This window comes from Pseudorca crassidens, chromosome 15, assembly GCF_039906515.1.
Source record: "Pseudorca crassidens isolate mPseCra1 chromosome 15, mPseCra1.hap1, whole genome shotgun sequence".
In the NCBI taxonomy this organism is placed as follows: Eukaryota; Metazoa; Chordata; class Mammalia; order Artiodactyla; family Delphinidae; genus Pseudorca; species Pseudorca crassidens.
The window spans coordinates 64,088,633-64,104,453 of NC_090310.1; the positions used below are offsets into that span (position 1 = coordinate 64,088,633).

At 39.2% G+C, this 15,821-nt stretch overlaps 1 protein-coding gene and 1 pseudogene across 2 annotated transcripts in view; both read left to right on the plus strand.

Moving 5' to 3' along the window:
* Positions 1-15,821, plus strand: part of CBFA2T2 (CBFA2/RUNX1 partner transcriptional co-repressor 2) — a 169,997-nt gene that overhangs the window by 135,435 nt on the left and 18,741 nt on the right. For both annotated transcript variants that reach the window (XM_067707834.1, XM_067707835.1), the window contains exons 4-6: positions 9,871-9,960; positions 13,898-14,079; positions 14,981-15,234. In XM_067707834.1, the coding sequence (XP_067563935.1) occupies positions 9,871-9,960; positions 13,898-14,079; positions 14,981-15,234 (526 nt within the window). The remainder of the gene's footprint in view (positions 1-9,870; positions 9,961-13,897; positions 14,080-14,980; positions 15,235-15,821) is intronic.
* Positions 6,373-7,317, plus strand: LOC137207709 (beta-2-microglobulin pseudogene; annotated as a pseudogene).

Genomic DNA, 15,821 nt, shown 5'->3' on the forward strand with positions numbered 1-15,821 from the left:
GGGATCCGGAGGAATCCATATATAGGCTTCCTTTTTCTCCTCTATGAACAGTCACACAGAGTTCACTCTTCCCCCAGCAGTGAAAATACAGCAACTTATGTGTGATGTTTCTGCCCAAGGAACCCCATTAAACCCTCAATGCCCAAGGTTTTTCCTGGGGTCTGGGCACATAGGCACTCTTGGCATAGCACCTATGAAATTCCAGACTCATAGAAGGAAAAGTGGTGTTTAGCATCAATCAGAGTTTGTTAAAACAGTACCCACATCCATTAGGGAAACTTTTTGTTTGTTTGGGGTGGGAGTGGGGTCCCTTTATTGGTCAAATTTTAGAGTATTATGGAAAAGTATTTCTGGCTCTAGACTAATAAAATTGGCCTTAAATGTCAAAATGAGTTTTGAGCATAATTGGAAGCAAAGTAGCCATCAGAATGTTAATGCCAATTCCAGCAGCAAATTAAGTAGAGTCTGCTTAATTTCAAGAGTAGAAGAAAAAAATGACAGCTCATTTGCATGCGTGCATGCGCACACGCACGCGTGCGCACACACACACACACAGAGAAAGTGAATTTTTTTCTAACTATGAAGGAATATGTAGATGTAGCCAATCATCTCTTTTAAATGGCTGTGCTTGGGTTAATGTTTCTTTTTTTTTTTTCCAAATTTTTGAAATTGTGTCATCATGAGGAGGTGGTAAAATACATATAGCACAAAATTTACCATCGTAACCATTTTTAAGTGTACAATTCAGTGGTATTAAGTATATTCATTGTTGTGCAACTATCACCACCGTCTACCTTCAGAACACTTTTCATCTTTCAAAACTGTAACTCTGTGCCATTAAACAATAATTCCCCATTTCCTTCTTTCCCCAGCTTCTGTCAGCCACCATTCTACTTGACTACTCCAGTTACCTCCTATTAGTGAAATCACATAGTATTTGTCTTTTTATAGCTGGCTCATTTCACTTAGTGTAATGTTGTCAAGGTTTATCCGTGTTGTAGCATGTGTTACAGTTTTTTACCTTGCAAGCAGGCTTTCCTAAGGTTAGCAGTTGTAGACCAGCTATATTAACTCTTTTCTGTACAGGGGCCATTACAAATAATGAACATTTTTATTTATGGTACATGTGTGTAAGCACTGCACTGAACAATGGAATTGTGATTTCATAGGGTATACATGTATATAAATTTAGTATATAAGGTCAAATGGTTTTCCCAAGTTTTATACCAGTTTATAATCTCACATACTGAGATTTTCATTCAGATCAGCGTCTTAGTCCTTTTAGGCTCTTAGAATAGAATACCATAGACTAGGTAGTTTATAAACAACCAATATTCATCTCTCATAGTTTTGAAGGTTGCTAAGTCCAAGATCAAGGTGTCAGCAGATTCGGTGTCTCATGAGAGCCCACTTCCTGGTTCATAGATGGCCATCTTCTCACTGTTTCCTCACAGGGCAGAATGGGCAAGAGAGCTCCCTGGTGTCTTTTTTATAAGGGCACTAATGCCATTCACTAGGGCTCTGTCCTCATGACCTAGCCACCTCCAAAAGGCCTCACTTCCAAATATCAACACATTGGAAATGAGATTTCAAGATAGGAATTTTGAGGGCTTAGAAAAACATATAGTCTATAGCAATTGATATTGAAACTATAAATATATTTGGAGACAATACAAGGTGAGAAATGTTTGTTAAATTTGATATCCATTCATTGTTAAAAAACAAACAGCAAACCAATTATAGCAGGAACTTCCTTAATCTGATGACAGTTGTATGTATAAAACACACTTTAGCAAGCCTGTGCTAAGTGATGAAATTTCAAAAGCTTTCCCTCTGATATTAGGAACCAGATAGGATCTCTTTTCTCTTCACTGTAATCCTGAACATCATAGCCTAGCAAATAAGATATAAGGATTGGGGCTTCCCTGGTGGCGCAGTGGTTGAGAGTCTGCCTGCCGCTGCAGGGGACACGGGTCCGTGCCCCGGTCCAGGAAGAACCCACATGCCGCGGAGCGGCTAGGCCCGTGAGCCATGGCCGCTGGGCCTGCGTGTCCGGAGCCTGTGCTCCGCAACGGGAGAGGCCACAACAGTGAGAGGCCCGCGTACTGCAAAAAAAAAAAAAAAAAGATATAAGGATTGGAGGGACTTCCCTGGTGGTCCAGTGGATAAGACTCCATGCTTCCAATGCAGGGGGCCCAGGTTCAATCCCTCGTCAGGGAGCTAGATTCTGCGTGCATGCAGCAACTAAGAATTCACATTCTGCAACTAAGAGTCCACATGCTGCAACTAAGAACTCGCATGCCCAACTAAGAAGCCTGCGTGCTGCAACGAAGATCCCACGTGCCCCAGCTAAGACCCAGCACAGCCAAAATAAATAAATAATACATAAATAAATAAAATATTTTTTAAAATATATAAGGATTGGAGAAACATAAATAAAATTGCCATGGGCTTCCCTGGTGGCGCAGTGGTTGAGGGTCCGCCTGCTGATGCAGGGGACACGGGTTCGTGCCCCGGTCCGGGAAGATCCCACATGCTGTGGAGTGGCTGGGCCCGTGAGCCATGGCCGCTGGGCCTGCATGTCCGGAGCCTGTGCTCCGCAACGAGAGAGACCACAAAGGTGAGAGGCCCGCATACCGCAAAAAAAACTGCCATTATTCATAGATACAATGATTGCCTTATTTGTATTGCATTTGAGCTTACCGATCCGTTATTTTTCCTTTTCTTTCCTTTCCTTTCTTTTTCTTTTTTCTTTTCTTTCCTTTTTCCTTTTTCTTTTTCTTTTTTTCTACCATCATGTTGAAAACATTGTCTAATTTGGAGGAGAATTAACACCTTTAGATTATTATATTTCTGTATCCGTGAAAGCCTTATTTGGTCTTTTTTGTTTTATAGATTTATTTTTATTTATTTATTTTGGCTGCTTTGGGTCTTCGTTGCTGTGCACGGGCTTTCTCTAGTTGTGGCTAGTGGGGGCTACTCTTCGTTTTGGTGCAAGGGCTTCTCATTGTGATGGCTTCTCTTGTTCGGAGCACTGGCAATAGGTGCTCAGGCTTCAGTATTTGTGGCATATGGGCTTTAGTAGTTGTGGCTCGCGGGCTCTAGAGTGCAGGCTCAGTAGTCATGGTGCATGGGCTTAGTTGCTCCGCAGCATGTGGGATCTTCCTGGACCAGGGCTCGAACCCGTGTCCCCTGTGTTGGCAGGCGGATTCTTAACCACTGCGCCACCAGGGAAGCCCTTATTTGGTCTTGTATTTATGAAAGGAATCATTAAGATTTTGGTAGGCATATGTAAATGGAACAGTAATTCCATGTGGAGGAGACTTCGTTAGCAAAGTCAGAAAAGGCCACACAGGTAGCAAGAGTTTAGTTCACCTGTGTGCATTTGGTATTTCTGGTGTGTAAGAGAAGAGGTAAGGTGCTGGTGGTCTGTAACTGTACCAGGAAGCAAGCGTGGCAGTTTCCACTGCAAGGTAAAGGTAAATGTTTTGTACTCTGGCTACTTATTTGGAGAATACACATTCTGGAAGGTAGTTTTATACCTTAAACTAGACAGTTCCTTTGACCTACCAGTATCTCTCCTTGACATTCATCTTAAGATAAAATAATAAACAATGTGCACTAACATTATTTATAATGTCAAAAAAAATTGAACCACCTAAATGTTCTATAAAAGCCTGAGTAAATGACAGTACCTCAGTTTAATGGAATATGATGTAGTCATATCAAGTCTGGTTCAGAGGTATAACAGAAAGGTATACTTCTTCCTATTCCTCCTGACAAAAACAACAAAAAAACAATGGACGTTATGTATAAAACAAAAGTAAGAAGACTCTGAAAGATGGAGAGAAGAAGGCAGATTGGCTAGTGACCTTGAGACTCAAGTACACAGCAGTGAGTTCCCTTGGCTTTGTGCTGTCATCATATATCCTGGCCTGTGGTCTGGAGAAGCCAGTATTATGGAAATACTAAGAGCACAGACCAAAAGCAAACAAACCAAAACCCACAAAAAAAAACCCACCTCCTTCTAGCCAAAGGACTAGGAAAGGAGCAACCAAACAAGATACAAAACTTTTGGACAAAAATCACTCTGTGGCAGTCAAACACCTCAGGAAAAAATCCACAATAATATACACCCTTCCCCTTCCCCTACAAGGCCTACTGGGGAGCCTGAGCTCCCACCCCTGCCCAGCAGTAGGGAACCCCTCTTTCCTTCTACAAATCAACAGAGGGTGAGTGGGGAGCCTGGGATTATACCCCACCTGAGAGCATCAAAGATTCTTCTCTTCCCAATGGCACACTATCAGAGGATGCCTCGAAAATAGAAGACGTAGATAAGATCTGGAGTCTTACAACATAGAACCCAAAACATCCAGGATACAGCAGAAAATCGCTTGTCATGCCAAGAACTGACCATCTCAAGTGGAATGAGAAAAGGTAACCAACAAACATCAGTTAAGATGACCCAGATGTTTGAAATATGTGACGAGTTTTGAAGCAGCCATCATAAAAATGCTTCAGTGAGCAGTTACCAACACAAATGAAGAAATACAAAGCCTCAGCAAGGAAATAGAAGATATAAAGAAGAACTAAATGGAAAGTTGAGAACTGACAATTATAATAATGAAATTAAAAACTCAGTGATGGGGACTTCCCTGGTGGCACAATGGATAAGAATCTGCCTGCGAATGCAGGGGACACGGGCTCGAGCCCTGGTCCTGGAAGATCCCACATGCCACGGAGCAACAAAGCCTGTGAGCCACACCTACTGAGCCTGTGCTCTAGAGCCGGTGTGCCACAACCACTGAGCCCTCATGCCACAACTGCTGAGCCTGCGTGCCTGAAGCCTATGCTCTGCAACAAGAGAAGCCACCGCAAGGAGAAGCCCGCGTGCCACAACAAAGAGTGACCCCCACTCACAATGACTAGAGAAAGCCCGCGCAGCAACAAAGACCCAATGCAGCCAAATAAATAAATAAAAAATTTTAAAAACCCAGAAAAACAACTCAGTGATGGACTCAACAATAGACTGTAGAGAACAGAGGAAAGAATCAGTGAACTTGAAGCTGGAACAATAGAAAACTACCCAGTCTATTTATTGGGAAGTCCACTACCCAATCTAAACAACATACAGAAAATAAGTAAAAAAACATGAACAGAACCTCAGGGATTTAAAAGAGTATAACAAAAGATCTGAGTCACAGTAGGAGGAGAGAAAGAATGTGGGGCTGAAATAATGCCTGAGAAGTTCCCAAATTTAACAAAAGATCCAAGCCTACAGATTCAAAAAGGCTGAGCAGACCTCAAAGAAGACATCCCATCCCAGGAATTCCCTTGTTGTCTAGTGGTTAGGACTCCGAGTTCTCACTGCTGAGGGCCCAGGTTCAATTCCTGGTCAGGGAACTGGAATCCCACAAGCCCTGTGGTGTGGCCAAAAAAAAAACAACAACAAAAAGACATCCCATCCCATCCCCCAAAAATCTTGAAAGCAACAGAGAAAGCATCAGTAACCATGGATGCCAGAAGGAAGTGGCATATTTGTCAAGTGCTGGGAGAAAAGATTGTCAACCCAGAATCTTGTATCTATCAAAACATATCCTTCTTGAATGAAGGGTAGAAGGATCAAAATATTTTCACATGAAGTAAAGCTAAGAGAATTTTTCTTCAGCAGTCCTACACTAAAATAATGGCTAGGGAATTCCCTGGCGGTCCAGTGCCACGCTGTCACTGCCAAGGGCCCGGGTTCAATCCCCGGTTGGGAAACTAAGATCCCACAAGCCACAGGGTGTGGCCAGAAAAAAAAAAAAAAAAAAGCTAAAAGAGCTTCTTGAAACAGAAAGGAACGATAAAAGAAGGAATCTTAAAATATCAGGATAGGTGAAGGAAAAATGGAAAGAGTAAAAATATAGGTAAATACAATAGACTTTACTTCTCTTGGGTTGTCTAAATTATGTTTGATGGTTGAAGCAAAAATATAGGTAAATACAATGGACTTTACTTCTCTTGGGTTGTCTAAATTATGTTTGATGGTTGAAGCAAATATTATAACCTTGTCTGTTATGGTTGTCAGTATATATAAAGGAAATACTTAAGACAATTATTATTATAAACCGGGGAGGATAAAGGTAGATAGGGTTTCTATACTTCTTGGTCTTGATTTCAGTGGTGATAACGTTAATGTACACATGCCATAAAATGGCATAGAACTATACACACGTATTACCATGGTAGTTTCCTAGTTTTGATATTGCACTGTAATTACATAAAATATAAACATTGGGGGAACCTTGGTGCAGGATACAGAGGAACCTATCTGCTGTTTTTTGCAACTTCCTGTGATTATCGTTATTTCAAAATCTTAAAAGAGCCGCCACCTGGGCTGCTCCTGTAGCGATGGCTCCCTTTGTGACCTTGGTCCTGCTCGGGCTGCTCTCGCTGTCTGGCCTGAACACTGTCCATCGTCCTCCGAAGGTTCAGGTTTACTCACGACACCCCGCAGAGAATGGAAAACCAAATTACCTGAACTGCTATGTGTCTGGGTTCCATCCACCCCAGATTGATTTGCTGAAGAATGGGGAGAAGATGGAAATGGTGCAATCAGACCTGTCTTTCAGCAAGGACTGGTCTTTCTACCTTCTGGTCCACACTGCGTTCACTCCCAATGGAGTGGATCAGTATACCTGCCACATGAAACACGTTACTCTCAGAGAGCCCAAGATAGTTAAGTGGGATCGAGACCACTAACCAGCATCATGGAGGTTTGAAGATGCCTCATTTGGATTGGACTAATTCCAAATTCTGTTGTCTTGTTTTTTATTTTTTAATTTTCTTTTTTTAAATTTATTTTCTTGAAGTGTAGTTGATTTATAATGTTGTGTTAACTTCTGCTGTGTAGCAAAGTGATTCAATTATTCTTGTCTTGCTTTTTAATGCTTATGTTTTTATGCTTTATGCATATAAATCAGAAGTTGTATTGATGTTACCGCAAATATCATCCTCTTTATAATTCTACCTAGGGCGCTACGTCTCCACGTTTGACCTGTCTTGGCAGGTAGCTGTAGTGGGGGTTCTGGCAACCTAGAGGTGGGGAAGACAGAATTTCAGGTTTAACATCAGCATCTCGGTCAAATCTGAATTCTTCAGTCTCTTCTGCATACAAAACTGGATAATAAGATAGTATGCATGTTTAGAGTAAACTTCCAATTTGTAATTTTTCTTAGAATTTTGGAAAATTTTTGAAAGATAATTTTCAGAATTATGGAAATTTATTACAGTGGATAAAACATTTTGCCATATAAAATTCATATTTACCTCTTACATCTGTTAGAGAGAGACTTGGTTGTGCCTATTTTGTTTGTTTCACTAATTAAAACAATGGTAAAACATTGTGTTCAGCTTCTCAAAGGAACAACAGCTGACTTCTCAATGTCAGTGGGATCCAGAACATAGCAGAAAGTAATCATGAATGTAGTAAAACAACTGCCTACCTAGAATTCCATACACAACAAAAATATCTTTTAAAAAATTACAGCAAAGTAAACATCATTAGATAAAAAGTCAGATTTCAGTTCCTTTTAGATCCTTACTAAAGGAGATTCTAAATGATGCACTTCAGGCAGAGAGAAGGCCTAAAATGTGAGAAGAAAGGAAGAGCAAAGGAAATGTATCAGTTCTGTGTAAAAAGAAATCAACCTAAATAAGCACATAAACTGAATATTTAATATCTAACTAGTAGAGGGCACAGGAGCTTATGGAGTGCTAGTGATGTTTTATTTCTTGACATGGATGGTAGTTACAAGAGATTTTGCTTTGTAATTTTTTGTTAAATGTACATATATTCTGCACATTTTAAAGGAATGTTATATTTCACATTAAAAATCATAAAATTAAAAAAAATCTTAAAAGATAAAAAAAATTTTAGTCTGGTGGCTTATCTATACCCATTGTCTTGTAAGATCTCTATAAGTGTTGCCCTTAGGATCCAGTGGACTAGATTCCCCTCATACTTTGCATTCTTACATTCTGTCTTCCTCAGAAGCATCTTTCTCAAGGCTGCACTTTCACTTCTTCAGTTGGCCCTTCTGTAAAGCCTTCCTTGTCCCCCTAAGTCTGCATGCCAGTAGTGTCCTGCACACATGTACTGTGATCATACTGTAATGAATGCCTTACTTTTCAGTTTTCCCACTAGACTATGAGGAAACAACTGTGCTCTTATTTATTAAGTAACTGAATGAGAGGGAAGGATAACAGAACAATGGCCTATCTTCCCTCTCGGATAGAGGATTGCCTGGCATCTATAGTATATATAGCCTTGAGTCCGTTTCTCTAACTTAAGTTAATCTTTTCCCTCCTTTGTCCATCCATAAGAAAACTTAGTCATTTCCTTCAGTCTTTCCATAGATTTAATCTGCTTGTGTTTACTGTTTGAGGCCTGATTGCATTATTTGTAGTAGGGAGTGAATAGCATTCTCTTACACTTAATTTTTATTCCCGATTGCCGGTAGAGTTGGTTGCATTGTATACCTGTCATTTACTTAAAACAAGCACTCAGCTAAGGTTTAAAAGAACATTTTTGGTATGAAATGTGGTAAACTGTACAAACATTTTCATTTAACATGGTTCAATTTGATACACTCTTCTTTCCCAAAGGGAAATATTTTAGTTTTTTCTCAATATTGTATGATACATTTGGAAAATCCAACATAATTTCACATCCAGAAATAACTACTGTTGTAATTGTCCTTCCAGATACTTAAAATACTATATAAATGTATGTGTGTTATTTTCAAAAATAGATTGTTGGAATATACTGCCATGTTTCCTGGTTTTTCACTTAGTATATTATAGACACCTTTCTTCAATGCACACAAATCTGCCTCCTACCTTAAGCATTCTGATGTATGATGGTATTACAGTTTTTAATGCAGTTTTGTGTTGAGGACCTATATGTTTTCCATTTCTTCTTGTTAAGAAACAATATTTTGCTGATGAATAATTTGTGTGGTACATGTTACATCTTTGAACACTTGATGATTTTATAAAAATAAATCCTAGAAGTCATCATTGTCCTTTCAGGCAAGCAAGAATTCAGATTGATGTTTTATTTTGTTTTGTTTTGAACTTACTATTTTGCTGTGTTTTAGGGAATTGAAGTAAAAATAAAAATATTTTGTGAACTTTGAAGAAAATATTTGTATTGGTACATTCCTCTTAGCAAAAGAGCTGAGAATCTTAGTTTAAAGAAAGACCTGAAAAAATACAGGGGAAGTGCTGATAACTTTCACGGGAATACTAAAATCTAACCAGTGGAAGCCTGCGCATTTGGAGGTGCTCTGATTTGCAAACAGACCACTGGAAGGTAGAAGGCATCTTTTTTTGTTGTTAACTTCCGATTTAGAAGATTTAGGGAACTGATGGTTAGGAGGTAGGCAGAACCAATGAAGAAATGAACTTCTGAAGACGTGAGGCTCTGAGTCATTAAGTTGATATCCTGGACTGATTTGGGAACTGTTCAGCTGGAAACACTGTAAGCTTGGTTACCTGTACCTGAGGTGACTTGTGATGAACCCCTCAATACAAGGAACCTGAGTGCCTCTCTTCACGAGAGGAAGGCAATGCCCTATTCTGCCCAGGTTGCTGAGCATAGAAGGGAATTTGTTAGATTTGGGGTAGTAGAGAAGAAAATCAAGGAGGCTGAATTTCTTTCATAAAGGAAACAGAATTTGGTTAACCTTTGAGAGGGATTTGAGTTCATAATAGTGCTCTTGGAGTTATTCTTTTCCTTATTATTTCAAAGGGTTCAGCACTATCAGATTTATGTTAGATCACTGTCCAGTTTTAGAAGTTGAACAGTGCTATTTATCTTTTCAGAACTCAACAGTAACAATTGAAGAATTCCATTGCAAGCTCCAAGAGGCTACAAACTTTCCTCTTCGTCCTTTTGTTATTCCATTCCTCAAGGTAATTTTTATGAGATAACTACTGGAATGTAATTTATCTTCAACATTTCCTCAAGATCTGTTACTGATCCCTGTTCTATGATCTACATCAGGGCAGCTTGCCACATTTTATATCTGTATTATATTTGGGGCTGCTACAGAAGTGTGAGTGGTTTGCGAATAAGCTTTATGCTTGATGAGATGAGAGTTGCAAAAGCCTTGAGTCGTGGTCTGTATGCAGACACTGTTGGTGACACACAGAAGGAGCAGGTGGGGAGGCAGGGAACGGGAGTAGAGTGGGATGGAGGTACGCATGGCATGGAGGTTGGGCTCTTAGCAAAGGAAGTAACTGGACACAGTCTTTTGGTTGTGGCCGGGGGGGGGGGGGGGAAGAGTGTGTGTTACAGGAGGAGGCTCTCAAAACAGAGGCCTTTGTAAGTTAGGACTAACCCTTAGGACAGGAGCATGTGGGAAGGCAGTGTTTACTTCTTTCCTCCCCCCAGTTAGTCTAGTTCTAATTACATCCTCTGGAATTAATGTCCCCTGGAACATAACTTTTGGGGACACTGTTTAAAATTATTATGTGTACCTGATAGGTGAGCCAGTTAAATTTATATATAATATGCTCCTTTAAAAAAAAAAACTTTTTATTTTGAAATAATTTCATGCTCACAAAAAAGTTTCAAGATGGTACAATAAAATTCAGATTCTCCAAATGTTGATATTTTATCGCATCTGCATTATTATTCTCTTTTCTTTCCATTTATTTTTTCCTCAGAAATGTTTCAGGGTAAGCTGCAGACATGATACATCTAAATACTGATACTTTAGTATAATTATCAAATCAAGAAATTAACATTGATATTTATAACACTATTATCTATAGACCTTATTCATATTTCACCAGATGTCCCACAAATGTCCTTTTTAACAAAATGTCTTTTTTTTTGGTCCTGTATCTAATTCAGGATCACATGTTGGATTACGTTGTCATATCTCTTCGGTCCATTTTAATCTGGAACAGCTTCTCAGTCTTTTATGATTTGGACAGTTTTGAAGAGTACAGAATAGTTATTTTATATCATATGTTTCAATTTGGATTTTTCTGATACTTCTTCATGATGAGAATGAGGTTATGCATTTTAGGCAGAAATAGCAGGTAGGTGGTATTACTGCATGCTATCAGGAGACATAGATGTTAATTTGTCTCATAAATTGGTGATGTGGACTTTGATAAAGGTGGTGTCCACCATGCTTTCCCACTGTAAAGTTACTATTTTTCCCATTAAACAATTTTTAAAAACATGTAACATTATGACTCATACAGATTTTAAAAAGTGAACCTGTATCATAGATTTTATTTAATTCATTATTAATGAGGGAATCTGTAAGGTGTTATAACCTGTTCAGGGGAGAAGCCAAAGAACAGACATTATAGGTCAGGATTATTGATAAGAATATGCAAACAAAAGTAAAATTGGCTTCTTCCGCAGTGGGCAAGGGAAGTCTCTAGAACCTCTATGCATGTAATTTTATGCATGTTCATAGACAACAAGTTTTTTGCTTTGCAACCGGTTATGTGTAACTTGCAGTCCTATAAAATAGGTCAAAGGCAATGAATGACTAGAGTCAGATAACAGTGTATTCTAGACCAGGCATAGTCTGGAAACTTGGGACCGGTATCCAGCCCACCACATTGTTTTGCAAAGCCCTGGAGGTGAACATTTGTAATCGATTTGGTAATATGGAGCACTAACTTTGAACCCCAAATAAGCTAAAAATGTTATCCTCAATCCCTCCCTATCAAATGAATTCTATTCTTTTTATTAGTAGTAGACTATACAAAAAAAACTGAGCTCAACTTTTTTGTATTTTGACTTTTTAAAAAAATTTATTAATTTATTTATTTTTGGCTGCGTTGGGTCTTTGTTGCCACTCGTGGGCTTTCTCTGGTTTCAGCGAGCGGGGGCTACTCTTCGTTGTGGTGCGGGGGCTTCTCATTGCTGTGGCTTCTCTTGTTGCGGGGCACGGGCTCTAGGTGCGCGGGCTTCAGTAGTTGTGGCATGCGGGCTCAGTAGTTGTAGTTTGCGGGCTCAGTAGTTGTAGTTTGTGGGCTCTAGAGCACAGGCTCAGTAGTTGTGGCACACGGACTTAGTTGCTCCGCGGCATGTGGGATCTTCCCAGCCCAGGGCTTGAACCCGTGTCCCCTGTGTTGGCAGGCAGATTCTTAACCACTGTGCCACCAGGGAAGTCCCTGTATTTTGACTTTTGTCAGTACAGTATTTGTAGAAATTTGTTTTCTCTCTTTTATATGAGTACTCACGTAATATCTTCAGTTTTGTCTTGACAAAATAAATATGCCCCTTTTACCTTCTTTTACTTTACCTTTATTTCCTAAGAAAATGTAATGCATCAAAAAGATGGGTCATCTTAGCTGAAGTACTGATTCTGGTTTTTTAAAACTTTTAAAATTAGAGCGTTATAGACACGCAGGAAAATGCATAGGTCTCAGTGCACAGCCTGTGTTGGGCTCTGTTCTGATGGCATTGACACCTTGGCCTCTCAGAGCAGTCTGTGGTGCCTTTTTCAGCCTTGAAACAGCTGTGTGTTCTATCTTGGTCTCTTTTCTGTGTATCAGAGCCAGTAGATAATTATTTCCCCCAAGACTCCAGAATCAGAGAGATTTGGGAAATTTGTGTTAATAGGAAATGATTAGCATATTTAAAAATTCATCAGAGGGCACATGTCACAAATGTAAAGATCTGACATGATTTTTTTTTCAATTAAGTTTTTACAGTTGCTACAAGATTGAGGTTATAGAACAGACTTAAAAGTGTTTTATATCATCAAATTCTCTATTCTTAACTTTTGTTATTTTGGAAAACAGCATGAGGTAGGTTGTTCTGGCAGCCTTTTGGCTAGCATTTGGGTTTTTGTCAATTTATTTCTGCTTTAAAACAGTCACTAATTATGGTGCCTGCTAAATTAACTGTTGGTAAAGGGATAACTACTTGCATGTATTAAACTCTCCTTTTACTTTTTCATCTCTTTCCCTTGGGATAAAGACTTACTGTGGGCTCAGTCTGAGTTGTTTTTAAATTTGGGGGGAAATATAATAATATTTTTAATAAAATAAATATGGGGAAAGTATATTTTAAATATGAAGGACTTAACAGTTAAGTTTAAAGATGCACAGGGTTTTTTGTATGATTTGTCCTGTTAGAGGTTTAAGTTTGAGGAGAAAGAAAAATAATCAGTACATAAATAATTATCCTTTTACAAAATAAGGAAACATGCTCAATGGAGCACCACAATAAGAAATATTAGATTCTGCCCATGGGTTACCTGTGTATACTCAGATCCTAGACTAGTCTAAGGTTTGTTGCCTTCATTTCCATCACGCCTGTTACTTTTTTCAAAACCCCATGTTCCAACTAAGCCAGAATAGTCACTGTTTCCGGAATTCCGTGGCAGCTGTAATAGAGAACAGGAAGGCAAGGTTGAGTAGTGCTATCAGAAATGGCTTAGATTCACAAGAGAGAAACCTGGACTTAAAATGATAAAGGAAAGACTGAATTCCTCCTACTCCCATGTAGGCATTACTAATTCGCTAACTAACTGAAGTCTTCAAAAATGTTTAAGTTTTTAAATAATTATGTTCAACAAAGCTTTATTGAGCTTTGACTCTGTACTAGGCCTCAAAGGTAATAAAGCACAGTTTCTTCCTTAAGGGGATTTACATCTTGTGGGGACAAGAGACAAGTTAACAGTAATTCAAGTTCAGTGTAATGGATGTCACTTTATTCAGAGGGGGGCATATGAAAATTAGAATGACAAAGAGTGAAGGGCTTTTGTTTTGTGTCATCTTGTTTGTGAAAGCCTTTTGAGGTGCTGAGCCCTGTGTATAGGGCCCAACACTGGGAAAAACTGCCTTCCAGCCCCTGCCTCTTCTTTTCAAGGCGAACCTGCCTCTGCTGCAGCGAGAACTGCTGCACTGTGCTCGGGCCGCCAAGCAGACACCATCCCAGTACCTGGCTCAGCATGAACACCTTCTGCTCAACACAAGTATTGCATCTCCTGCTGACTCTTCTGAGCTGCTCATGGAGGTGCATGGAAATGGAAAGAGGCCCAGTCCAGAGAGGTGAGCAGAGAAGAGCTTTGTCGTCCTTGCTTTTCTGGAACCACTCTGAGCTTTCCCTTTACTTGTGAAAGAAAAAGAACTTGCTTACTGTGGTGATATGTAGGGACGGACTCTTAGTTTTGCTTTGTCCCAGCATCAGGCAGCAATATGCTTCTCAACTCTTTAGGTGACTCTGTATACCCCCGCTGATAAATTCTACTTTTGAGCATTCTGTGGGTCCACTGCTCCAGAACCATGAGAAATATAATCTGTTCAAGACATTTTTTTCTGATACGTGAAGTCTTGTAAAAGTATAACAGTTGGTGAATCAGCTTTACTTTGAAGATTGAAATTATATCAATATAATTTATCCTCGAAATTTATGTATGAGTATACTGCTATTTTCTATGGTTTGTGAAGGAAGCAACATTTTAATAACAGTGGAAAATTTGTTACAATTGAAGCAAATGACTAAAAACCCTACCAATTCACAAGCATATTAATTATGTGAGCCTTTTTTCTCCCGTGTAGAGAATTGTTTCTTTCCAATACTGACTTCCACAGTAGCAAATTTGACCTTGAAACATTTCTAAATATAGTTGAACCCATAATCCTCCATAGTCCTATCACATAAGAAAATGCTGTCATCTTACTTTCTCCTTTGCTTCATGAGGTTGAGATGTTTCTGCTTGGTTATGGATAGATTTGACCTCTCTTTTCATGCTGGGATAAATCAGTGATTTCCATTATCTGCCTGCCCCCTGAAGACATTTCAGTTCATGCCTCATCTCAAACCTTTTCTTATCATCTTCCTGTTTGTGAAAGTGCATAGCACAATACATAGCACAAAGTAGGTGCTCGGGCAATGTTTGCATGAACACTTGTGGACGGGCTCAGACATGTACTTCCCATTCTTCTACAGGCGGGAAGAGAGCAGTTTTGAAAGAGAGACAGTTCCTCCTGAGCCTCCTGCCAAGAGAGTGTGTACCATTAGCCCTGCTCCCCGGCACAGTCCTGCCCTTACTGTGCCCCTCATGAATCCTGGGGGCCAGTTCCATCCTACTCCTCCACCTCTTCAGCACTATACCTTAGAAGATATTGCAACTTCCCACCTATATCGTGAACCCAACAAGATGCTAGAACATCGAGAAGTTCGTGATAGACACCACAATCTTAGTAAGTGGCATAAGCAGCATGGTAATGATTTAAATTCAGATTGAATCCATGGGTTTCTTTCCTACTCAGTGATAAAGCAAAATACTATCATCATTGCTTTTTTCCACTGATAAGCTAAAACAGTATTATACATAAAAAAGAATGTTAGAGTTATAGTATTCTCATTTGAAATTGATCTCAACTCATACCTTGTTGCTATTATCATTATATGATAGAAGTAGGCTAAACATATTTTTGGAAATAAACAATGAAGCATTTAAGAATAAAGGGATATTACTTATTCTGATATGGTTCAGAAGAAAAATAGAGAATGACAAAGCGAAAGAGGTAAAAATATTCACGTTTAGGAAACCTGGGTGAAGGTTGTGTGAGAATTCTTTATTCTTGCAACATTTCTGTAAGTCTGAGTTTATTTCAGAATAAAATGTTTTTAAAATTAAGTAAGAAAGATGTAAAACATGTGGTCTTAAGAGGTGAAAGTGCAGAGACATTTAGGTTAGAGGTAAGGCATACCTAAATTTAAATCTTGGCTCTGCATTCTAACTAGCTGTGTGATCTTATGCAAGTTGCTTAGGCTCTCTGTGCCT